The sequence below is a fragment of the Taurulus bubalis genome (genome assembly GCF_910589615.1).
Source record: "Taurulus bubalis genome assembly, chromosome: 2".
Classification (NCBI taxonomy): Eukaryota; Metazoa; Chordata; class Actinopteri; order Perciformes; family Cottidae; genus Taurulus; species Taurulus bubalis.
Genome location: NC_136590.1, coordinates 31,519,055 through 31,546,092, shown reverse-complemented (window position 1 = coordinate 31,546,092; position 27,038 = coordinate 31,519,055). Strand labels below are relative to the sequence as shown.

The window sequence follows — 27,038 nt, the reverse complement described above, 5'->3', positions numbered from 1 at the left end:
TATTCTGAGACTGACAGATGGATGAAAAAGTGATTTAAAGATGGAAGGATTGTCGTGAGAGTACTGGAATGTCAGGTGCTGCTGTGTGGCAATGTCCACATGTCAGGTAGGAGTTTAGATTACACCCTTAATTGAACTATTTTACTTGTTTTTGCACATTTTGGTTGTGTTTCTTTTTGCTTCTATCTACTCTCAGGAATGTAAAGATGGTCTAAATGGGGGAAACCAGTTTTGTCCCGTATTTGTTCTTGGTTCCCGCTGGTATAGTTAATGATGTTGCAGTCATCAACATTCGCTACAAAGTAAATAAAGTTGTCCTCTCTATCCATTCATAGGCTCAGTTTAAATGCACATTTACAACATTTTCACTCATGTCCATAACGTTTCACTTTATTACAGTCTAATAAACGTACCTTTTTTTTCTCAAATTGTCCATAACTGTATACACATACAATCAAGTGATCTTTAATGAGAAAATATCGATCAATTGGAAAGTTCTGTAAATTAATTGTTAATATAATAAATGTAATGTCAAGCTTTTTCCCTTGGTTTAATGTCGTTCAAGAATAACAGAGAAAAAGACAACAGAGGCTTACTTTGACTTCAAAAGCATGCCTTAAAACTGGTTTCAACGCCGGGTTTGACTCGTGGCAGCAGGATCCTCCCTCTCTCTCTGCTGATAAATAATCTGGCTACTCCAATGCATAGCAGAAAGCTGACATGGCGCTGAAACACTATACTCTTGACTTCAAGCTCTGTATGGCAGGTAAGATGAGTGCATGTTCTTTTTAATACACTTTTTATTGCAAAACTGTGAAATAACAAACAACAATTGACACATGCCAAGGGTTAAGGGGAAAATGCATTAGAACAAAAGAAAGCAAAACAAAAATGTTGCTTAGCTAGAAGTTTTCTCTTCTAAAATGTACTTGAATTTGAAATTGTGCCATTAAAGATAGCTCATCCAAATATATTGGGGAAATTCTTTCCAAAAACATCCACAGAAGTCCACAGAAAAAAACAATTCATATCATTGTCTTTTCTTACTTTTTGCAAATAATGGTTTGTTGGAGACGTTTGAAACGTGTTCTGTCTGTCATGTGTTTTGAATGTTGATTCTTAATTAATTCTTAATTCTTAATCCGAACATTAAGTTGTTAACTCTGTTCATAAATATATTGGAGTAAATGGTACACTACTTTTGGAGTACTTTGGAGTATAAAGCGTCAAACAATAGAAATACTCAATTGTCCAAAAGTCTTGATTGTAACTTTTTTCAGTCAATACTTTATTTTACTTTAAAACTTTAATTTATGAGGCAAGAATGTAATCAATCCATTTCCTGTAACCACTTATCCTATTAAGGGTCACGGAGGGGTTGAGTCAATCCTAGCTGATATTGAGCGGAGGCCTGGTTCACCCTGCAGGCTGCCAAGCTGCAACCGGGCAAACACATAGAAACAAACATTCACTCACACCTTGAGCAATGCAGAGTTCTCAATTAACCTGTAAGCTGCATGTCTTTGGAGCGGTGTTATAAGCAATTATACATGCATTAGGAGTACTTTTACTCAAATACATGAAAACATTTAAAAAATGTCATAATACTTCTGTTCTTTTACTTAAGCGTGACTATGAATGGACTTTTACTAGCAATAGAGCCTTTTTACATTGTCCCTTTGCCACTTTTATGTAAGTTAAAGGATCTGAGTACTTCTTTCACCACTGATACAGGCAATGTATGGGGAAAAAATATTGGTTTTTATTACTATCAATATGTTTCATTGTTATACCCTTTCTGATTTCCCAGTTGACCCTGCTTCGACAGTTCCTGATCTACTGTCCATATTTCATGAGCAGGAAATGACCGAGACTGTCCATGAAACAAATGGCAAAGGATACCTTGGGACTTTTGTTGGCAAGAATAGCTGGTAAGAGACACATTTCTACTTCCCATATTATTTATGTTTGGTGAACTAAAGCTTTTAATATTATAATATTAGTTTCTCATTCTGCATATACATGCACATAAGATACTGCGACAAGGAAACCTAGAATGTTATGGTAAATAGCTGAGAACGGTATTAGCTTACCCTCTATTTATTCAAGTGTATAGTTGTAAAAAAAGTTCAGTTTGGAACTTGCCACACCCCTCTTGCAGTATGTGGAGCGTCTCAAGAGCGTTTCCGTGAGGGAAAAGAGGTGGATCATGCTGCAGGTGTGCTGTAGATGAAGTATTAACCCTTCAAGCCCTAACCCTAACCCTAATAACCCTAACCCCTAATCCTATTTATTGTTTGAGTTGTGTTTAGAGGTTGTACATCGGGATTATATATTATTGTAGCCCTGATTTTTATGTTTAATTTGATACCTAACATGTTTGTTTTTTTGGGGGGGAGGGATTTATACCATGATTTTTTCTTGATTTTCCTGATATAAAAGGGTCCCCCAATTGGGGGACGCTAGGGCTTAACAGGCTTTCCATTGTGTAAACGTTGAAACGTTTTTGATTTTTTTTAAATAAAATGTTTCACTCACTATGTTGCTTTGTGTTATCTCTTATTTTCTCAGGCTTGTTATTCTGCGTGTGCACTCCCATGGGCTGGTCACTGTTGATCTGCAGTGCTATGAAGAGGATGACATTGCACAAGTAGACAATGTAGGTTTAAAAAGTTGGTTTCCTGTATTTATTTTGTGTTCTGTGTGGGTTAAAAGCCAGAGATTAATTTGTATTTTTGTACTTCCCGTGCCCTCTTCTCAAAGTCAATCTTTTTTAATAGGCTTCTGCTTAAATGCCTGAAATAAGATCGGTGGTCAACACAAGCTTAACATTTTGTTCTAAAATATGCCTCCCTTCTCGTAATTTGAAGCGTTTGCACGTCTTAAAAAAGGCGGTTGCTATTAAGTGGCGAAATGAGACTACAAAACACCCTCATGCTGGACAGTCCGCCTTCACATTATACTACTGCCATTAGCTATTATTTGTGAAGATTATCTTGCTGAACAAAACATTTAGGCATCATAAACTTGAGCTTTTATTCTACAATAATCAAGGGAACCAGTGCAATGCTAACATCAAGAGTTGGCCGACAAAAGAATGTCATCCCTGCAGCAAACATTTGCTGTGAAGCACCAGTTGATACATGTCGAGTTCAGTCAAACGATATGAGCACAGCCCATGTACCTCACTAGTTGACAAGACATTTTGTGCAATTAAGCTTTTATGGTGTTTCTGACTATGTATTTCTCCACAGCTTTTGAATGCACTGGAAACGAAGCTGAAGGTTATCTTGAATGGCAACATTAAACGGATTAAAAGGTAAGAATTGAGAGGTTTATGGCTTTGCTCATTTCGTAGAGCTTCCATATCGCAGTAATATTGATTACTTGTGTTGTCCACCATCCACACCAAGGCTCCCAGCCCTCATCCGAGGAGCAGAAGTGGACCGATACTGGCCAACAAGTGACGGCAGACTGGTTGAGTATGACATGGACCAGTTGGTGCATGAAGAAGATTCTGCATTCCAAAACATAAAGATTCTGCACTCACAGCAGTATGGAAACGTCATAATACTCAAGGATGACTATAGTAAGTATATATAAAACCACAATGAATGACAAGTTTGTCATTTTGAGACACAAGATACAGTTGGCTCCATCAAAGCGAATGTATTCAATGATGATTTTTGTGTAAGTTTGTATTATTTATAATAATTTTAAAATAATTTATTGTTATTTTACCTTGCAGACCTGGCAGAGTGTGACTTGCCCTACACCCAAGCCATCATGGGTAGCGGAAGAGAGAATTATACTGGAAAAGAGGTGCTGATATTAGGAGGAGGAGATGGAGGCATCCTGTTTGAGCTGGTCAAGCAAAAGCCAAAGATGGTCATCATGTTGGAAATATCCTTTATGTGTTCTGCTCTGGTGAACCTTTTTTCATTTCTGTATTGTGACTTTGTGTTTTTTCACTACAGCAATGTAGTTTTCTCTCACAGCTCTTACTAATATGTATAATTGTATCTCTGCACCTGATCGATCATTCCTTTACAAAGTGTGTACATTGACCAGAAGGTGATTGACGCAAGCAGGAAGTATATGAGAGGAGCTTGTGGCAATATTTACGACAACCAGGAGGTAGACTGTTACCAAGTGAGTGCTGAATGAATGTCCAGATGTTACTGTCTCTTCACTGAGCCTGGCATTGGGACACAGGTGTATCACATCATATATGCATGTGTGTCCTCCACGAGACAAACAAAACAAGGACCCACTAACAGATAAAAAGCTCAAAGTATCTACCAGAGGTCTGAAACTCTGCAGGTAAACTTCAACTCTGGATTTCTCCGATCCAGCTCTCCAAACTGAGTGACTATGAGGAAAATTACCCGACTTCTAACTTAATTTATTACCTTAGAACACGGTAAACATGAGTTCATTATGTCAATCGGTAGTTCCAAGTCTTCATAAATCCAGCATGATATCCATTTAGTAAGTTATGGTCCCATTTAGAGTCAAATAGACCATAAAGCAGAGTATGCTTTAGGTCCTGGCTACCTTATGATTGACAGGTCGCTAACAAAGCCGTGTACGTCGTCTCTACCACTGCTTTCCAAATATGGAAACTTCTGTTTACTGGTTGCAAACAAAACAATATGGTGATGGCTCAATTCCAAGATGGCGATAGCCAAAATGCTGAACTTGAGGCTTAGAGACGGCAGTCCAAGACGATGTCTACGTCCACTTTGTATCTAGAGTCCATGGTTCTAGCAACCTACTTGTAAAAATATCTATTGCTTTTTAGTACTAGTCAATTTAAGATCAACTTTTGTCTCAATCAGGATTCTATAGGAATGATGACTCAGAGTTGATCTCAAAGATAGCTGTCTAATCTATTCATCTTGCCTCCTGGTACAGTACATGCCTCAGGTGGAGGGCCACCTCCCAAAAACCTGTTGGTGAAGAGAACTGACTGATGATTCATAGCTGCATGCAAATTCTTATATTACATACACATTTTTTTTTTCATTTTTTCCACATAAAAAAACTTGAGAGGAAAGTTGAGTTAATTCTCCTCGTCTCCTGCATTTCAGATAATCATTGGGGACTGTGTCCCTGCGCTGAAGAAGTATGTCCAGGAAGGAAAGACGTTTGATTACGTAATTAATGAACTGACTGCAATCCCATCATCCAGGGAGCCAAAAGAAGGTTTCTGTATTTGTTTTTGATCGTATATTGTATATTTTATTTTATATACATTTTATAAAAGTCATAGTTCAACTTGTCTGAACTTTTTTTTTGTAGACTCTATCTGGGAGTTCCTGCGTCTGACTTTAAATATGTCAATCAAGGTCCTGCGTCCCTCTGGGAAATATCTTACACAGGTGAGTGCACATTTCTAGTAACTGCTGAGTATGTTTAGTGCAAACTGTCAGTATGCTATGTATGCTTCAATCTCTACTTACCTTTTTTTTTTCTGATAACTGAGACCAATCTTTAAGTCACCAGTGACATCGGAGGGCCACACAGAAAGCACAATATTTTTTTTTACATTCCATAACATATTTTTGTCATAAAAAAGGCAACCAGCAGTTTCTATACATTTTTATAATAGTTTTTAACAGTGCAAATATATTAAATTTTTTAAAATAACTTATTGAAACTGCACCGGACCAACAAATGCAAACCCTGAATATGTTTGTACTTATTAATATTCTATTTCTTGCCAGACACCTGGCAGCGCTTTTGCTCACACTGAGCCACATTGGCCCTGATGGAGGTCACAGTAGAAACCCTGAGTACAGCTTCACGATAGGCATCACTAAGCCTGGACCTGTACTTGCATGTATTACAGTTCATAGTTGAGAAAGGTTTCTCATATATATATATATATATATATATATATATATATATATATATATATATATATATATATATATATATATATGCATATATATATATATATATATATATATGCATATATATATATATATATATATATATATATATATATATATATATATATGCATATATATACACACAATGTGCATGTTTCAATTTCGTTTTTTCAAGAACAGTTTTCAGAACAAGAACAACATATGTACTCTGTATCTATGTGTGTACTATGTACTCTGTATATATGTATGTATGTATGTATGTGTGCACTTACTCTTTACCAGCGCATGGTCGTGTGTCGAGTAGCGCAGAGTAAAACTGAACAGCTGAGCGGAGCAGAGCTCTCTGTGGCTAGTGTTGATTTTTTTAGTACACTGCAAGGTTTTTTTTTCTCAGGTGGTAGTGTGTTGTCTGTCTGAATAAAAACCAGTCTATCTTTTGCAGCGTATGTGGGTGGGTAGGTCCTTAAGGATTTCCTGATTGTTCATTGGGTAGTTTCACACAAAATGTCGACTGACACCTTAATCAGAGCTGCCAACTTTTCAAAAAACCTTGGAGTAAGATTTTGTCGGGGGTGACCAACATTTTGCCACACACACAGCCACACACGTTGGTGGCTCAAATATCAGGAAATTGGAATTCATTTGGCGTTGTACCCATGTTGTACTCTGCATCCTGGTGGTTTGTGGGGCCCAAAGTCGTTGATAGGGGCGGCCTACTGGAGATGGACAACATTGGTTACATTCTGTGAAGCAAAGACATAGCTTATGGTCCACCCCCAGGACATTTTGGTTTAAGTAGATGTTATTTCATACATTTTAGTGGATTTTTGGGTGGTATGCTAAAGATGTAGCCTGGTACCAGCCGAATTTAGCCCCGCCCACAACATTTGATGTCTGGAAGTTCGGTCTGGCACTGCTCCGTTGGGGAGAAATTATCCAAAAGCAAAAATAAAAAATAAATATTGTGTGTGCAGTGACATTGTAAAATAATATCAGTATACTCCTTTAAAGGTTTACGTTGGTGCCATGCTGTCGAATCACACTCAAAAGCGGCTTCGTTTGCGAGCGAGTGACGCAAGATCCCCTTAGTACCAGGCCGCACAGAAAGAATGGAAAAAATAATAATCGAAAAATATGTTTTATTTTAAAGAATGACCGGATACATCCGTCTGTGCGTCTGAGCCTTAGTCTTGACACATGTCAAGAGGCTACGTGATAACGTTACTCCGAAAATGAAACTTAAATGTACGTTTCAACTCTGCTGGAGTGTCAGTGTTCTGGATTAAATGAATGGCAGAATATCCTGAAAACCTGCAAGCAACATCCAAACCATGAATGTGAATACAGATCGCGATCAGTAGTGTTGAATGCTGCTGGGTGTGGAAAACACGCAGCAGCATGTGGAGGACTGCTATGTGGAGGATTACTATACATGTCAGTCAGTGATCATCAACATCATGTATTAGTGTAACTTTAACGTTTTCTCTGAGCCATAGAATATAGTCGTGGCGTGTGAAAACATGCAAAAGCATGTGTCACACGGCGAAACCGTGGGAGTTAGTAGCTCTGCCTTAAACAACAAATCACGGTGAAAGGTGGAGCTCGCCTCATTCTGTGTGCTCCTATGAGAGGCACGTATGATCACACAGAGAAGTGGGGCGGAACCACCGCAAGTTTGAGACTCCTGAATTAAAGGGTTTGAATTTTAAGCTACATTTTGTCCTAATAGGAATATGTTATGGAATGGTAAACCAGCTAAAGTTTTTTATAATTGTATTGTGGATTAGCATTGGAACACAAAACTTCCACTTATAATACCAGCCACATGCTGTTAGATTGTGTTTGCTAGATTTTTTCCACTTGCCAACCCAAAAAACAATGGTAAACTATTGAGTGGCTGGGACAAGAAGTTTTGGTCAAATGTGTGTATCACGTGACATTTTGTCCCTGCTGCTTGTCAACAGGCTAACCTATTGACCAAGTCTCTGAGTCTGTACGAAGAAGAACTTGGAAAGCTCCCGTGTCCCGTGGAGTTCTCCAAAGAGGTGGCGTGTGTGCCCTCCTATTTGGAGCAGTATCCTTTTACCCTTTCTAAGGTTTTTTTAATTGCTAAAACCATATTGACTGAATACATTTGCAGGGCTCTCAAGTTTTTAAGACAGGTAAGCGTGACATCTCTCTCTCTCTCTCTCTCTCTCTCTCTCTCTCTCTCTCTCTCTCTCTCGGGTGGGGGTGGGGGGGGGGGGGGGGGGGGGGGCGGAGGCACGGCCGGGATTACATACATTTCACCCAGATACAACAGATACGTTTTTCTGATTGGCTATTCGTGTCGCCCATCTGTTTTTATTGATTGGCAGGGGATTCGGGGGAGACGCGCTTGATTCCTCCATGGTGAGGGCAGCGCGACCAGGTCATGTTTGCGCGCTGCGGCACATTAAATAGCCTAGAGTTTTTTTTCAGCGTGAGAAATACGACGTGTGGCGGGAGGGCGTGACTTAAGACCGAAATGCGTGACAGTCACGCTCAATGCGTGACACTTGAGAGCCCTGCATTTGTTAACAGGAAAAGTGCACAATAGAATGCAGATCTTCTGCAGATATGTCTGCAACGGCCACAAATGTAATTTGGCACAGCTTATCACAAGCGTATCACTCAGGTTATTCACTCTGCACTTCTCACATAACAAATGCACTCTCATTTTAATGTACACAGCTTTCTACACAGACTCCCAGCAGCTAAACTACATTTCTAATGAAAGTCCAAAACTAGTTTAGTTCTTGCATGCGGTTAGTTCTGTTAACTGTTTTAGCCGTCTTAGAAAGCTTAGCTTAGTTAGCTTTGCTAGCCAATAGTCAATAAAATAGGTTGTCAATAAAACCTGTGTTAAAAAAATGTGAATCACTGCAACCATGAGAGGCCAAGTACCTAGACACCTGGTAGAGGTAATAATAATAATAATACAAATGTCATATTACATTGTCATTTTGGCAAACAACTCTAATGTTTTATTCCGTCTTATTCAAATTTGGATAATAATTTCAGAGATTTGGTCCTTATTTCTATTGGTAATAATAACTCATCAAGATCATTCCTTTGATCTGTTAACTTTTTTTTCAACCTGTCTGATCCTCAGAAAGCACAGTGTTATCGCAACAGATAGAAATAAGAGCTAAATTGTGATAAACTGGAATTAACATTTGAGTTCAATAGTTCATATATTCAATGCTATACTGTACATGTTTGCATCCTGTGATATTTTGTTATGTACAACCCTTAATTATATTGTGTCAGATGGGTTTTCTACTCTGTATGGAAGAAGTAAAGACCTCCACATTTCTCTGCATGTTTGTGTTAGATATTAGATTAGATATTCCTTCATTAGTCCCGCAGTGGGGACATTTTAGGATTACAGCAGTAAACAGGGTAAAGTGCACACAAGAGACATAGTAAAACATATAAACAAGTAATATAAACAATAAACGGTAGAAAACAGTCAAATCTAAAATACTGAATTAACAATAATGTAACCTGAAGATTCATGCAAATAAAACTTATTTGAATGTTTATGCATTCATTTCTGTTGTCTGAGTCTGTTACGCTGTCCTTGCACAGTGGTGCTGTGAGCTACTGTAGATGCCAACACATCTTACTTTGGCATTTTAACATGAACCATTTCTTAATTAGCACAAACTACAGCTGAAGCTGATGGATGGTATTGTAATTCATTTTGCAGGTATTTGGTCATAGACTAAAGTATTTGACAAATTCAAAAACTACTACTTTTACCCAAAATGAAACTCTAAACTTGTCAATTTAAAGAAATGCATGTCTCCCCTTGGGATGAACCCTGGAGACTTTCGCAATTCCCCTTACTTCTCAGCTAGTATAAAAGTCTTCACATTTTCACAACAACAATACCAAAAAAAAATGAATCACTGCCTACCTCAGCTGAGAATAATTGCAACTGTAACATTCGTCTGGGGACAGACTAATCGCTAGTCTTTTGCTCTAATAAATTGTGCGCAATGTGAAAATAATTACTTTTATTTGACAATTAGTTTTGGCTTGTCTAATATTGACTTGTTGACAATGGGTAAATCTCTGTATAAATATGCAATGTACCATTGCAATATGACTCCTTATGCTGATAACATCACTGTACAAAGAAATAAAGGTTGTTCCGGTCCCTTGTGCAAATACAATTATGTGTGAATAGATAGAAAAATCAAGTTCCATTAATAATGTAGAATTCCCATCGCCCATTACAAGTCATACAATACATGTGGCATGCAGATGGACGAGATAACTTATTCTATATTAACATTATATACAAGTATTTCAAAATAAGAGCCATTAAACATGACCGATACATGGTTGGAATTATTCATTGTCTCAAAAACATTAATTGCAAGTTTCCTTTAAAACAATAACCAAGGGCCACTGTGGGGTTTGTGTAAATTCAAATGCCTTTATTCTTCATGGCCAAATGTATGTGTCTTTATCCTCTTTATAGTGTTACACTAATCAGTAGAGAGAGGGTGGTTCTCCATCAATATGCAAGCCCATTGGTCCAAAGCTAGAAAGTGACACAACAATATATAGAGAAAATAAAAAAGGGGAGGAAAGGAGAACTGGAAGGAAGTAAAGAAAAGAGAGGAGATGAGGGCAGGAGTACGTATACATTATTAAAACAAGAATATGATACAATTTGACTTAATCTACGACTATACCCTGGTCCACAATTTCTTTCTGTTCATACCTACATCTTCAATACTTTCAAAATAAATACTGTTTTTGTTATTATTATTCCTGAGGTGATGTTTCATCGATGACTCTGCTCATGAAGGTGTGCAAGCTACTTCTGACAATGGCCCTGATGAAGACCTGTGTAGGTTTCAATGTGTTGGTCCTTTAAATACATTTTTGCCATGTATAATAACAACGTCTTAATTTTACACAAACCCACAGTGTGCCTTGGATTCTTTTTATGAAGGTGACTTGCAATTGATTCTTTTTTGAGACCATAAAAGAATTCCACTCATGCAATGAGCCCTTCACAAGATTAATTGAGCACCATACACCTGAAAAATCCAAACAGCAGCTGTATGTGATGGCCATAAATAACCCAGCAGACCTCTTCCATTGTCTTCCCATCAAACAGACTGTTTTGTCCTTTTTGGATCAGGGCGCTTGTTGGTTTCTGTACTGACTGTTGATCTCGTTGAGGACTACATCCATACTGGGGTCTTCATCTGCTGTGATTGTTCTGTCTTCCAATGGATTACCTGTAACACAGCGCAATTTAATTATTTCTATGTCCATAATATATAGACACCTGTATAACAGTTGTGTATGGGGAATCAAAACTAGTAAGAAAGTGTTGGGCTTCTCGCCCTCCAAGACAAAATCTGTTTAAAAAATACATTTGACTTTACTTCTTTAATATATTTTGAGAGCCGTAATATCCATACTGCAGTACAAAGACTGCCTTGTTTACAATTTGAATCAAGTGAAGACTCAGACCAAACACGCCCTATCAAGGTAAAAACACATATAACACAATAGATCAAACCTGTATTTGACATTGTTAGGCAGGTTGAATAAATCCTCCTACAAAACTTACATAAATCTTATGTTTGAGTAAATTAATCAGTTGTCCAATCGTCAAAATTTGATATGAGTGACTAAACACCTCAAAGTTAGGTGGCTGTAACTCCCACAATCTCAATGGCAGACTTCACTTACCAATGCCATCAATCTGCTCTGAGGAGTCACTGACGAGGAAAGACGAGGATGAGTTGTTGGACTTGGAGGACTTTGAGGAATGAAGAGATGTAAGTCTGGATACGGATGACCTCTTCACAGTCTTCTGTGTTGCAGTGCGGCTCCATTCTGTAAAAATTAAATCAAGATAAAAAAGTGAAGCGTAACATAATTATTGACATGCAATTAATCACCATCATCATGCATCTGGTACACTTGAATGTTACTTGGAAGGTCCATATTCAGAGGAATTATATAATACATAGATGATTACATGAGTGTAAAACTAAGACTAGTAGAAAGTAAACAACTCCAACCTGAGTTCTCTGCTAGTCTCATTCTGCCACAGCAAAGGTAGGTCCTCCACTGCTTCCTCACATTTTCTTTTACCGCACAGTAGAATACAAAGATGAAGAAACCTACAAGATAGAAACAGAATATTTATGTATATAACATGCATACTGCATACACCGTTTCTAAAAGTTTGTTGTATTAAATAATTGTACAGTTTTGACTTGAAGGACTTGCAGTTTTGTGATAGCATTTTTTTAAGGGTCTGTGAGATGTCCATGTTTTAAATGATCAAAGTGCTGAATCTTTTGGTGCTTTCTACCACCTTGATAATGTTTGTAATTGGGTGATTTGAGTCACATTTTTGGTTTCCTTTTTCTTCACATTTTGTGTAAAAGGTGAGTGTTACAAGACTAAAAATAAGTCAACTCACCTTGCAAGGAGTTAAAGATGGCAAAGAGGTACATGAATGGCAGGTTAAGGGGGCCCCAGGCGAAAAAGGCAAAGCCCCAAGTGAGGCCCAGGAGAATCATTATCCCCGCCACGCTGCGCACATCCTGCAGCGTGGTGCGGTGCTGCACATTGTGAGGGTTCTGCCTCTTTAGCCGACATAGTTGCACTAAAACCACAATGAACATGGCAATGTTGAAAAGAAAAATGACGCAGAAATAGGCCACCACTGCTACATAGAAAGCAATGTCATTTGTCAGCCAGCAGCTGTGGGAGAGGAAAAAGATGGAAGAGAATGAAAAGGTTATTTTTTTGTTTCATGTGTCTTGGTATTTGTGTAGAATCGCGTGCATGTAACTGTAACAGCGTCTGACAGAAGACTCACAAGTCACCATCAGTGCCATCGGAAAACTTTCCGTAAGAGACGAGACCGTAGTTGTCCTTGTCAATGGCAATGACAATAATGACCACAATCATCGGCACACCCCAGCCGACCAGCGACAACTTCAGCATGTAGCGTGATATGTGGCTGTTGAAGACTTTCACAAGGGCCTGGTACATGTGGACAGCCTCAAGTCCCATCCAGGTGAAGGTAACCAGCAGGAAGTAGTGAAGGAACCAGGCAGTGGAGATGCAGAGGCCCACAGTGTCTTGGTAGAGCGCCAGCCATGCATCCACCAGGAAGACCAAATTTAGCAGCAGCAGAGCCAGGCACAGCTGGATTAAGATTTTGGATGGAATGTCCTTCCGCAACTTTCTGCAGTGTTCAAATAGTTTAGACAACACAAAGCATCTCAAGGCACTTTTCTCAATGAACAATATATATTGTATATTGTTTGTGTGATGTTCAAGATAGAAATCAACATGGCAGCTTTCACATTTGAAAAAGTTACCGTGACTCTGATCTATTTACAGTCGCTCAGGTAAAATGTTCAACACTGCATCACAACATGAGCTGATATAAGACATGAAAAATACCTGTCATAATATGTCTTTAATACCGATCAGTTCTCTTTATCACATATGTATGGCTATCAATTATGAATTTGAGAGTACTTTGTAAGTAAAGAATCAAAACGACACATACATGCTACTTTAATGGTTCTTAAAATGATGGATGAGTGTCATTCATCTTATGACTCTCAATACTCACCCAAAGGCCACGTAGGTGAGGAGGGTGATAGACAGGAAGATGGCCGAGATTCCACAGCCAATATATGTGATAAAGGTAAGGATGGTGGCCTGTTCAGAACTGATTTCAGTCTCTCTGGAGAGGTCCTGTAAGAAAAATAATAGATGAAGACAAGTTACAGCGGAGTGGAAAAATGTTTACCAAACTAAAATTAAAATAAAAAAATAAAAATCTATGAATATAAATATAAATATCTCACCAGCAGTATGGCAAAACTGGTTAAATGGTTGCACGCACAAACTGTCTCATTGTCTGTGCTGCTTTGGACAGAACACCCTTTTGGATTCCAACCACCTGATTCGTCTGCCGGAAAAAAACACAGATTAACCATATTTTCCCTTTTGTTTACATTCACTTAATTCAGATAGACACAGTTGGAAAACTTACTATTTAATGTAAAGTCCCAGTAAACACATGTGGCCACAAAATTAGCCTGTAGTTTGGAAAAAGACACAAGAGATTAAATCAGTTTACAATCTTGAGTGTACATCGTGATTTCTTTTTCTCTGTTGAGACTGACTGCTACTACTCTTACAGCAGGTTTTTGACCCAGTTGTATTTAAACTACAGCTGTTGAAACAAATAAAAAATACACAGTATACATTTTGTTAGGAGGAAGGATGTTTGACAACAGTTTTGAAGTTGTGTGTTAATATTTGATTTTCATTCTAATACTCATACTACCATACTATTTAGTACAGTATACCGGAACACAAGATTTAGTATGTTCCAATATATAGTGTTTCAAAAAATACTGCATCCTGTCGAATTTTGTACCAAGCAAGTCAGAATGCTTTTCTGGCTTTTCTGATCCACAATCCTCAGTTGCAGATATATGAGCAGGAGGGTCAAAGTTCAATGTACAATGTTTTGACAAAATAGTATGCCCCAGTTAATTTAATTCTATATGCAACAGTACACAACTGTACGGGCAGCTGTCGGATGTACTGAAAGTAAAATAAAAAACATGCATTGTGGAACACAGTATAAGTGTTGCTAGTGTATACCAGTGTATTGAAGGATATAAAGTCAATAAATACAAAACAAATATCAAATAAACTTACTGGAACAGGCTCTGAGTTCCTCAGGTTAATTACAACATCGTCCTGCAGTTGTGTGATTGACAGGTTGGACACACTCGCTCCAAGGATCCCACTATTGAGTGTGCGGTTTCCCAAAGCTTTGTCCTGTATGGCCATTTAGAGACAACATAAAAACACAAGTTGTCAGTTTGTAAAGAAAATGTTATAATAATGTGTGATATAAAATGTGGTCCAGCAGTTTCATTTAGAACATTAAATCAGGACTTTAAAAATAAAAACAGATAGACAATGAATGTAAAACTTTTCTGTATTGTGATCAAAATCCAAGTGTCTCAGACGTTTGTTGACTGTATGGACCTGGTACACTGTGCTCTCCTGGTAGAAATTGAACTGGACTCTGTTGGCCAGCTGCTGTTGCTCGTCAGTCAGGTCCTGTGTGAGAGATGGGGGCAGCCTGATGGAGCCCTGCGGGATGGAGGAGTCTCTCAGGCTCCTCCCATGCCTGGAATCCCCACGGACCTGGAACATACATGGGACAGAGGGAACAGAGAGCCATGAGATGATTTAAAGAAAAAGAAGAAGAAAATATACTAAGTACGGCGACACAAGTCTATTCATATTTTTTTTATTTTCTATCTGAAAAGGTTTGGATGGGAAATGTCTTTTTGGTGGAACTACTGGACACTTCCCCATTAATGGGTCACAAGACGAAACCACCTGTTCAATTAATATCCTACAATGCATATCACTCTGAAATGTGGTAGAGTTTAAGTATTAAGTATAGCATCAACCTGAAACTTCAATTCACTCATTTTAGTTGTTCAGGCTTCCAAACCTCTAAAACAGACCAACATCTGCTGTAAAATAACCACTATCGTAATCCTCCCACATGTTGTGATGTATGACCGTACACTTCATGCAGATATAATAAACTGTATTATTCATGTCATACCTGTACATTATTGGGGTCTGAGATGGAAAAAAATGTTTCCTGAAAGTTGCTGCCATCTGCTGGTTTCACAGACAGAGCCACAGCTGGGGACAAGAGGGTCTCAGCCTCTCCACCAAGAACCAGCTTCAACCCGACTGTATCAACAATCCCGATAATCCTGATAAAAACACAAAACATTAGAATATAGCCAATTAATTTACACGAGTAGTTCCCAACCCCTGTCTTGTGGACTATGACTAGGCCTTGGTGAAAAAAGTGGAATAATGATATACATAACAGGCTATTGAAGGTTATCTTTGTGGTAATTACATGAAACGTCCCTCATCCCTCAACAAAATACATCAAAATATAAATATTTAAGCATTAAACAGTACAGGAAATGTAATGCATATGAATTCCGTAATAGTCCAATAGTAGACCACCTGTCTAACTTTAAGTTTCAGCTTGTGAAGTATAGGTGTGTGGAGGACAATGTTGCACTGCCCATGTGGGCAGCCTGCAACACAATTGTCGACATAAAAACAGTGTGAGGTGACATAAAACATGTTTGAAACCCCTGAGTTGTACCATCATTTATTTAACAGCACACAATAGATAATGTCAAATGAATGAAACTGTAACCTGGTGGAGGAGTCCGACAGCACCTCAGGAGATGCTCCCAGCAGATTGCTGACGATGTGGACGGAGGTGTTCCCCAGCGCCACGCTGACGTTCAGGCCCGACAAAAGATTCTCCAGCTGAGACACCAGCTGAGCCACCTGGCTGGAGTTGAGCTTGGACACGTCTCTGGTCAGCTCGAGCAGTGCGTTGGCTTGGCTCTCAGCAGAGGTAGTGTTGTTTGCTTGTGGGCCGACAACACACTGCTCGTCCAGCTGCACAACCACATTTTTTCCATTTGGGCTGGAAATAAAAAGGCCAAAATAAGGTGTTAAATGTATACCAACTATACAAATACCTCTGAAAAATTGTGTTAGGTTGGTGCAGACGACAAGGGGGTAAGAAGATCATACAAACCAAGTGAGGTTGTGAGATTCTTTTATTGCCGAACAAAAGGAAGCAGGCTTTATATCAACCTCAATCGGAATGAGGCTGGCTGTTAGTGGTCTGTCGCTAACTATTGAATTTCCACAAATTGCTGTGTGACATACAAGACAAAACACAAATGAGGAGTTTTACAGAACAGATCTGCGGTTATTTTCTTGACACTGTGACATTATATTGAATCGACTTGTTTCCCTGTACTTGATATACACACCTGCTCGAGTCACTTGACCATTGAAACTGATTTCTTTCTCAGACTGAAATACATCAAACACGGCTGCCGACAAGTTACAGATAGGAACCTCACGGGAAAAGCCTAAAATCACCATGCAGCTTTAAAGATGAGAATAAAAAAAAAGTGCACAGATTTCAGTCACTGTTAAAATATATTGATAGCTTTGAAGGAACATTTCACTGAAATAATACTAGTAGACTCACGTATTTGGTGTGTGTTCACATTCCATTGTGGCATCCTGAGAAGAAAATCTTATTTAATCACACTATCTCATGTAATTAGGTTAAAGTAACATATTCAAATAAGTTGTACATGCTTAGTATACCATGTGTACTTCTGTGCATTCAAAGATAAGAACATTTAAAAAAAAATGCTTGCAAATGCAAAAACAAAAAGTAAATATTCATAGCCAAATGTTTTCATTTTAATGAAGAAACTGCTCAAACTGACAAAATTGCACTTCATAGATTTTTGTGAGCAGTGGACAATTTCCTCAATGAAATGCATAACTCAGAAACTAAATATTACACTCCATTTTCAATTGGATTTCTCTTTTAATTAGCTAGCAGCTAGCTCTTTATGAAACTGTTATTTAGTCATTAGTACATTATAAGTTACAGAAAAAAAAAGATAAAGCAGTTCAGAAATGCATGTTAATGAATCCTTTGTTTATATATAATATGGCAAAATGGTTTGATCTCATTTGAATTCATTTGGCTCTATTTAATAGTCAAAATAGTCATTTAGGCAATATGAATACAGCTGATTACCTTGTATTCAGATGCAATGATGGACAACGGACATGAACCACTGTAAAGGAGCATAACAAATATTGTGATTTATTTTTCAATTTGATTAAAGGGTATTTTTGCATGTGAAATGTAATTTGCACATGCTTAAATGGCAAAACTCACTCTGTGCTTGAAGGACAGTTGGTATGTTTTTTTAGCTGAGAAATCTGTAAAGATTCAAGAGGTCAGAGTTTGTTGTTACAATAATTAATTGATGCAAAATGTACAATTAAAGACATACTAAAACATACGCTAACACATGTATGCACAACTTACCACAGACTTCAAGATGTCGGACAAGTTCGTCTGGGAACCTGGTCTTGGAAAGTGAAAAGTGTAGTATGCATCTGAAAGCAGAGAAACAATATTTACTTATTTCTATTTAGATAAACAATCTGGGCGTTTGTATTGGGAAAAAAACACTCACCAGTTCCACTGCAATAAGCAGAGCAGCTGCAAGTGTTGTTCTCTATATCTGAAATAAAACAAAAGCATGTTGGTTTACTGTATTCAAATGTCAGTGTGAACAATAGATAAAATATGGATGTCGTCTCTGTGACGCCATCACAGAGCCGTTGTGAAGCTGCAGCCAGGTCCATCTTGGCAGTGACTACACAGACTCATTCTTAAAAATGGACAAAAAGTTGGATTGTCGGTGGAGCTGAGGCGGGCCCAGGTGACACAGCATAGGAGACAGCTAGCGACCTGGTCCGTCACCCACATGTCACTCGAAGCGGCCACACCTTTAATTATGCCTAACTCTAAGCCTTACTATAATATAAATGTATAAGTTATATGAAAATGCAGTGCCAATACAGTCGTCATGGACATTGTACCAGGCTGGAAACCATTATTTCTGCGGTATGGTTGGGCGTTTTAACTTGGGGGTCGATGGGGATTGACTCGCTTTTGAAAACAGACTAAAGTTGCTTTTTGAGGAACTGCAGTTTTTAGCACTTCATATCAATTTGTCACAAGTTACATACATGAAATTTGACCTCTGCATGCAGACCATCCAAAGCATTTTGGGGCAGCGGGCTGCTGTAACGAGGGAGAGCAACTTGGGGTCCAAAGTCTTGCTAAAAAATACTTCAACATACAGATAATAAGAGCCAGCAATCAAACTGTGAACCTTCTGGTTAAAGGACGACGCCTCTACCACAGAGCTGCTTCCGCATGGGTTTCATTTCCCTGCACTGGAGGCTGCCGCTTGGTGTATCCAGAACAACAGCAATTTCAAGTTCTTCATGCAGTATTCAACCCATATTGCTTTATCAAGTCTTTATATAAAAATAACAAGTTGCGGTTTTATGGAGGGATTTGTGAAGGGCTATTACTTGCCCGATCACAGAGACTTCTTCAAGACACCACTCATCTACCTCATGGTGACAATAGTTCAGGAAGTCACTGCACCCGGCCAAGAACTGAGCTTAAAAGAAACACGATAGAACGTGTTAATAAGTCAACTTTAGCAGTACTGGAGGACAAGTGCTTTGGATCTCATGTGACGTCTTCTAAATGTCCCAATGTCTACTTTGACATTGTGTGTTATGGTACGTAGATCATTGACAAGGGCTTAAATACGTCCTTTACTATTTGTGGTTTGAAGATGTTCAATGGAAATGTTCAGAGCTCACCTGCACCACAGTGAGTTGAGTTGAGTTGAACCACAAATGCACTCCTGGACGCATCACTGTTGAAAGATAGCCACATTTGATTAAAAAAAAATAGCGAATAGCAGGTAACTATCTCATAAAATGTGATGGCAAAACATGATTACACTGTATACGATAATCCTAAAATTCAATAAATAAATACTGCTCTTGAAAAAAATTGCTTTTGAAAATATACATATGTATGTTAGAGGGGGGTGAAAGGGAAAACACAACCATTGTGAATCCCAAACATCTTACCATGATGCGCCAGCTTCTGCAGTGTACGTGCAACTGTTTAGCTCTTGTATTGTGATATTGCACTCGTCTTGCAGTGGACCTGTTCAAAGACACAGAGGGTTTATTTCCTTATGGAAAATGATTTGGTCGGTAATTATGTATTTCAGAGCATGTAACACTCACTCGTTACATCTGCTGTTCTCCCCACCACACGGATGTCAGAAGATGTTTGACTGGCCGTACAGAGTGTCTGAAGGATACAACATGAAGAGACCCTCTGCTTCAGCTGCAGCGTCACTGAACAGTTGGTTTGTCTGAAGTAAGAGGTTGCTGTCAACAAAGAGATTCTTAACACTTGCTTTAGTAATTTGAAAATAGTTTATTTTATTCACCTTATTGCAGTCTGTTTGATGCATGAAACGTCAATTCCCTGTAAAATAAAAAATAAAAGCTTTATTCATCTGATCCTTTTATTCACACACTGTAACCCACAGATATATCTAAATATGAACTTACTTGAAATAGGCCTGTTGTGTTGTTTGTTCTGATTGGCATGAAAAAATTGAGACAAGATTGAAGTGTCAAAAAAAGTCTATATAACTTTTGAAAGAAGAGATATGACAATCTTACCCTCACAAATAAAAAGTTGAATTTATAACCGAGAAACATAACTTTGCTTAATTTAATACACCCTGATGTTCAAGTTGTTACATACACTCACCTAAAGGATTATAGGAACACCATACTAATACTGTGTTTGACCCCCTTTCGCCTTCAGAACTGCCTTAATTCTACGTGACATTGATTCAACAAGGTGCTGAAAGCATTCTTTAGAAATGTTGGCCCATATTGATAGGATAGCATCTTGCAGTTGATGGAGATTTGTGGGATGCACATCCAGGGCACGAAGCTCCCGTTCCACCACATCCCAAAGATGCTCTATTGGGTTGAGATCTGGTGACTGTGGGGGCCATTTTTGTACAGTGAACTCATTGTCATGTTCAAGAAACCTTAGAAAAATTAGAAATGATTCGAGCTTTGTGACATGGTGCATTATCCTGCTGGAAGTAGCCATCAGAGGATGGGTACATGGTGGCCATAAAGGGATGGACATGGTCAGAAACAATGTTCAGGTAGGCCGTGGCATTTAAACAATGCCCAATTGACACTAAGGGGCCTACAGTGTGCCAAGAAAACATCCCCCACACCATTACACCACCACCACCAGCCTGCACAGTGGTAACAAGGCATTCTGTTTACGCGAAATTCTGACTCTAACATCTGAATGTCTCAACAGAAATCAAGACTCATCAGACCAGGCAACATTTTTCCAGTCTTCAACTGTCCAATTTTGGTGAGCTCTTGCAAATTGTAGCCTCTTGTTCCTATTTGTAGTGGAGATGAGTGGTACCCGGTGGGGTCTTCTGCGGTTCTAGCCCATCCGCCTCAAGGTTGTGCGTGTTGTGGCTTCAGAAATGCTTTGCTGCATACCTCGGTTGTAACGAGTGGTTATTTCAGTCAAAGTTGCTCTTCTATCAGCTTGAATCAGTCGGCCCATTCTCCTCTGACCTCTAGCATCAACAAGGCATTTTCGCCCACAGGACTGCCGCATACTGGATGTTTTTCCCTTTTCACATCATTCTTTGTAAACCCTAGAAATGGTTGTGTGTGAAAATCCCAGTAACTGAGCAGATTGTGAAATACTCAGACCTGCCCGTCTGGCACCAACAACCATGCCACGCTCAAAATTGCTTAAATCACCTTTCTTTCCCATTCTGACATTCAGTTTGGAGTTCAGGAGATTGTCTTGACCAGGACCACACCCCTACATGCACTGAAGCAACTGCCATGTGATTGGTTGATTAGATAATTGCATTAATGAGAAATTGAACAGGTGTTCCTAATAATCCTTTAGGTGAGTGTATGTAGTTGGTCTGGTAAGAACAGTAGTTTATTGTGGCCAATGTAAATAGCAAATGTTGAAACATAAGTTGGATATGGCTATATAACTGAAATGAACATAACTGTCAGTTCATTGAAACACATTTCTTCTTTTGCTACTGTTACTCTACATTTTAGATAACAGCAGATAAACATTTTATTGGATTTATGGCAGAGGTAAAACAAGCATTGTGTGACTCAAGGAAAGTTCAATGTGCCCTCATCTGTAAGTGCCAGTGGACTCAGTGGCCGCTGTTCAGCAAAAGACCTTAAATCATTAATATAACAAACCACATAATGGGTTGTTCCTACAGTATAGACTCTGGGGAACCTGCTACTTACAAATTATTCAATTTGAAGTTTAAGTTATTTTGGAGGTCTATATTACAACATACTCATCCTATTCACAGTGTAGAGAAATAATAATTGGTGTACTAAATCAATAATACCATCAAACGTATTTTTAGATATGTCTATACTGTCAAAATGTTAGGACCCTTCACCCTTTCATTCATTTCATAAGAAATCGTTCAACGATACCTGGTTTGTGTCCTAGGGTTCCGAATTTCACGACCTACGCGCTCATTATTGGACCGATTCGGATTCCTTGGAGGTTTTTCCTTAGTAGTAGTAGTAGTTGTTATTGTTTTTGCAGTTGTAGTTTTGGTGGTGGTTTCTAATGCTGGTGTTGTTGTTGCAGGTGTAGTTGTGACAGTGCTAGCAGTTGTAGTTTTGGCGGTGGTTTCTAATGCTGGTGTTGTTGTTGCAGGTGTAGTTGTGACAGTGCTAGCAGTTGTAGTTTTGGCGGTGGTTTCTAATGCTGGTGTTGTTGTTGCAGGTGTAGTTGTAACAGTGCTAGCAGTTGTAGTTTTGGTGGTGGTTTCTAATGCTGGTGTTGTTATTGCAAGTGTAGTTGTGACAGTGCTTGCAGTTGTAGTTTTGGTGGTGGTTTCTAATGCTGGTGTTGTTATTGTTGCAGGTGTAGTTGTGACAGTGCTAGCAGTTGTGGTTTGGGTGGTGGTTTCTAATGCTGGTGTTGTTGTTGCAGGTGTCGTTGTGACAGTGCTTGCAGTTGTAGTTTTGGTTGTAGTTGTGTTGTTACTCTGCAACGTAGTTGCTGCATCTGTAGTTGTGTTGCTGCTCTGTAATGTAGTTGATGCAGTGGTAGTTGTGTTGTTGCTCTGTAATGTAGTTGATGCAGTGGTAGTTGTGTTGTTGCTCTGTAACGTAGTTGATGCAATGGTAGTTGTGTTGTTGCTCTGTAATGTAGTTGATGCAATGGTAGTTGTGTTGTTGCTCTGTAATGTAGTTGATGCAGTGGTAGTTGTGTTGCTGCTCTGTAATGTAGTTGATGCAGTGGTAGTTGTGTTGTTGCTCTGTAATGTAGTTGCTGCAGCTGTAGTTGTGTTGTTGCTCTGTAACGTTGTAGTTTCTGCAGTTGTTGTTGTGTTCTGTAACGTTGTGGTTGCCATAGCTGTAGTTGTGTTAAAGCTTTGCAATGTTGTTGTTGCTGCTGTCGTCGTGAGCGCTGTCTCGTCGATTGAAGATACACAGTTCTGCAGCTCGTTTTGGAACACCTGGCGAAGCTGAGAAAATGAACAGAATACTCATTTTATTTAATCACAGGATATATACATTATATGTCCTATATATATATATATTATTTAGAATAGCAACTAGTCAATGGCCAGTTTTCCTACATACCCAGGCACTGATTTCTGATTCGTCCTTTTGTTCCTTGGTATCCACCGTGACAACAACAAAGTAGTGTACTGTCGTAAGAAGGAAAGACAGAACGTAGTTAAGGAGACATATTTTTCAAATGGAGCATGCAGCATTGAAGGAGATATCCTGAGTACAGCTGTTTTCACAGGTTGAGATGTGCTCTTCGTCATTATTTAACTGATCTTAGGACAATTTCACATTTCTTTTTCAAGCTTTTACCTCACAATGAACTTTTACTAAGATTTTTACACATTGAAAAGGCTATATGTACAGACAGGTACATATGGGCATGTCAGTATTGTTTCAAGAAATTCCCTTTTAATGTTAAACATGATACTGTTCCACGTTTTCAAACAGTCTGCGACCAGGAGCAAGTGTGAGAGAAGGCAATTGTTGTTTGTCGGAGGCTGATATGACTGTGATTGGGATGCTTATGCAAAATAACAAAAGTACCTTTACTCACATACTTTACTTAAGTACAATTTGAGTTTTATTTTAACCCTAAAAACTTCCATTTTAGGTTACTTTATACTCCTGCTCCACTTTTTTTTAATGCACATATTGTTTTGCTCCACTACAATCATTCAACAGTTATGATTAGTTACTTTACATGTTTACAATTATACATCAGAAACAAATTATCATGTTAAAACCATCACTATAAATCCATCCAAAAGTAACACCATAACAGAATGTATGATCATTTTGGTCATGGGCAAAGATTTGGAGACCCTGGGACAGAATCTTAACAAATGGTCTAATTTGTAAAGTTGACGTGAAAAAGTTTGGGAACCATTGTAGTAGATTCAACGACAGCAGTGCATACAGTAGTAGCTGATACGGCAGTGTGTAAGATGATTGTCAGCTTTGGCAAGTTTACCTGACGTCTGTGCATTTGTTGTAGTATTGGAAGCATCAGCAGAGATCTCATTACAGGAAGCCTGTGCTGTTGGTGGGAAAGAAGGAAATTAAAATTAACATATTTTCAGTTTATGGTAATTATTGTGGCGTACATCGGTGTAGATGTTAGAAATACTTCAATACCACATGGTGTTGACATATATTTATATAGGTTTGTTGGAGATTTAAAAGACTCAGACTATACATTACTATTTGATAGGTAAAGAATATAGACAAACATAAAGTGCATCAATACATCGATACAACATTCATAATAATAATAATGTATAGCATAAATTACATTAAATATTTTTAGAAAACCAAAGTTCAGGTATATTTGGCAGTTGTTGAATTACACCAGACTGTTCCTCTTGGTCATATTTTCCACCTTCCTCTAACAAAGAAGTAAAAACATTGTGCGTAATGAGGAACCAGACAGCAATTAGACCAGAACAGGTTCCAGTATACATTAGGAAGAAAATTCAACATATTCACATGTAGGTGTAACATAACTTCCTTGTCAGAGTGCAATTTATAAATAGCGGTGCAGAGTTGTCAGTCCAGATGAGCTCCATTTGCTGCGGATAACTCTTCCCAGTCATAGCTGATGTCATACCTGCCAATAGGATGACTAGCAGAATTATGTGCACCCCATGTAGATGTTTGACATGTGAGCCTGGCTTCTTTGCTCTGTAATAAAACAAAGACAATCATTTTAACAGTTTTTCTAAATGTTTATATGAAATGAAAATGTAAGCTTCACTGCACTGACTTTTTGCTCGTTTGAAGTTTGAAAGGGTGAAAGAGTGAGGTATAGAAAAAACTTCCAAAGCTAATCACAAAAAAACTCTTTCCACCGCACCTACAGTATGAATGAATGCTGTAGGCCTATTCTGTAATTATGTTGGGAAGGTTTTCTCTTTGGTTCTGATCATTCAGTCAATCAGCCATATCTTACAATTTTCTGAAGAAATTAATAATGCCAAATCAAACATTGAACACATTACTGTTCAGAATCACCCTTGGCTATAATCAGAATACATTACAACAGAACAAACACATTACCTTTATCACAGCTTAGGGGAAGTGCAAAAGAGAGTATTAAGTATTGCACTGTACAGACACACGTTTGATCCATGAACAAATGGTGAATGTTTGCTCGGACCAGAGCGCTTCACTGGTGTTTACATTTGTTAGTATGCAGTGAATTAAGAAATTCTGGCGCAGAAGACTTTCATTTCTAACTTTAAACTCTGGTACCTGCTTTTATTATTAATTGCAAAATAAAATGTGAAATAATGTAATGTATGCACTATTATAAGATGTAGTGACACAAACAACAGTCAAAGTAAGGTATGTGTACTGCGAGACTACATTAGTGAATTACTGTGGACATTTAAGTAAAGAAAACACATTCAGTCCTTCCTACAGCGGGTTTTACACAAATCAGCAGTAAACACAAAAATACAAAATAGTGAAAGTTGTCCAACCTTGAGGAAGGATAGAGAAGAAGCGAATACAAATCACTGCTCAGCGAGCTGGAAATCCACCGACCCATATCTTTTAATGGGTTTTTGCGGTCCCTTAATGTAATCTGAGCATCATCGTACCAGGACAGTGTTTCTGGTGCATACCAGGTGCACCAGGTTACAAAGAATATTATCAATAACTCCACTTAAGACTTGGGTTGAAGATTAAACAGAATTCACAAACACAGCCAAATATTCACAAAATGTAAACATAAAGTAAGATAATATTACAGAGGAAAAGACACATTAAAAAGTAAATATTAAAAGCGATGAGGTTAGGGGTTTAAATTAAGGAATACAGAAGTCATTTATTTACTTATATCTATAAATAGACAAGCTTGGTGTATAATCCAGATTCAAACCAGATCCAGCAGTAATTTCTGAGATGAGCAGTGATTCCTAATTAAGGAAAAGGAGACACCGCCATCACCACCACTTTACCTGACAAAGGAGGCAAATATGTGCCGACATAAAGATCCATCAGAACAAATGCTGGAAGCTTTCATGATTTCGTCTTCATTTTCTTGAAACATAACGTCCGCGGGCAAATTCTTGAAACTTGAAAACAAAGCCAAACCATAAGCATTAGGTGTGCATTCTCTTCTCTAAACCAACACAACTTTGTTGTTCCTGTCGCTGTTGGCAGGCTGCTGTGTGAGTTCCCTGTGGTTTTCTCATACAGGATACAGCACATAGCTGACACATGTGGCACGCCCATGAAACGTCAACCTGAAAAGGTGGATGTTGCATACTTACACTTTACCTTAGTCTCACAACAATTGTCCACCTCCTGAACAGGAAATTATTTGATTTTAGAACAGATCAGCAAAGGCCCACTGTGCTGTTCTATCATACAAAATGATAACTTTACAAAGCTAAAGTCTCTGTAGGTTTTGCTTTTCTATTTTTGTTAGGCAGTAAAGGTGCGCCTCAGGGTGTGTCCTCCTGACCCTGACTTTTCTCAGTGACAGGCACAACTAGAAAGAAGTGTTTCCAGGGCAACACTGCAGCGCTCTAAGAGTGCGGCATTGATACATGTACTGTTGCGTCAGAAGAAGTCACGCACCAGCATTGTGTCTGTCAAGTTATGCACCTGCTTTACAGGACTGTAAAAGGGAGAGGCTTGTCTGTCACGCAAACACACACACACACACACACGCACACACACACGCACACACACGCACACACACACACACACACACACACACACACACACACACACACACACACACACACACACACTTATTTCCATCATTGTTCTTTCACGTTTTGGATCTTCCAATTATATTTAACAAGGCAAACACTATATTTAATAGAGTTACACCCTATAGAGGGGGCACACAAACACATACCTGGGAGGGTGTGTAGGTGACAGAGGACTGACGTATGAGATCAT

The 27,038-nt window shown here is 38.6% G+C and overlaps 2 protein-coding genes across 2 annotated transcripts; one reads left to right on the top strand and one right to left on the bottom strand.

The window, feature by feature from the left end:
- Positions 1–720: 720 nt before the first annotated feature.
- On the top strand, positions 721–11,055 carry LOC306753394 (spermine synthase-like; the record flags this gene model as incomplete). Its single annotated transcript, XM_079237263.1, has 11 exons — positions 721–766; positions 1,811–1,931; positions 2,572–2,659; positions 3,255–3,319; positions 3,414–3,589; positions 3,749–3,896; positions 4,056–4,152; positions 5,094–5,208; positions 5,305–5,384; positions 7,862–7,971; positions 9,189–11,055. 11 exons carry the CDS (start codon positions 721–723, stop codon positions 9,217–9,219), a joined length of 1,077 nt encoding a protein of 358 aa, XP_079093389.1. The 3' UTR covers positions 9,220–11,055.
- LOC306753912 (adhesion G-protein coupled receptor G2-like) lies at positions 11,049–27,038 on the bottom strand (the record flags this gene model as incomplete). The annotated part of the gene is made up of 14 exons (XM_079237826.1): positions 11,049–11,182; positions 11,643–11,789; positions 11,978–12,079; positions 12,385–12,668; positions 12,787–13,158; positions 13,555–13,679; positions 13,793–13,896; positions 13,981–14,026; positions 14,658–14,780; positions 14,994–15,155; positions 15,589–15,745; positions 16,210–16,488; positions 22,591–22,962; positions 26,995–27,038. The coding sequence occupies 14 exons, from the start codon at positions 27,036–27,038 to the stop codon at positions 11,079–11,081; spliced, it is 2,421 nt and encodes an 806-aa protein (XP_079093952.1). The 3' UTR covers positions 11,049–11,078.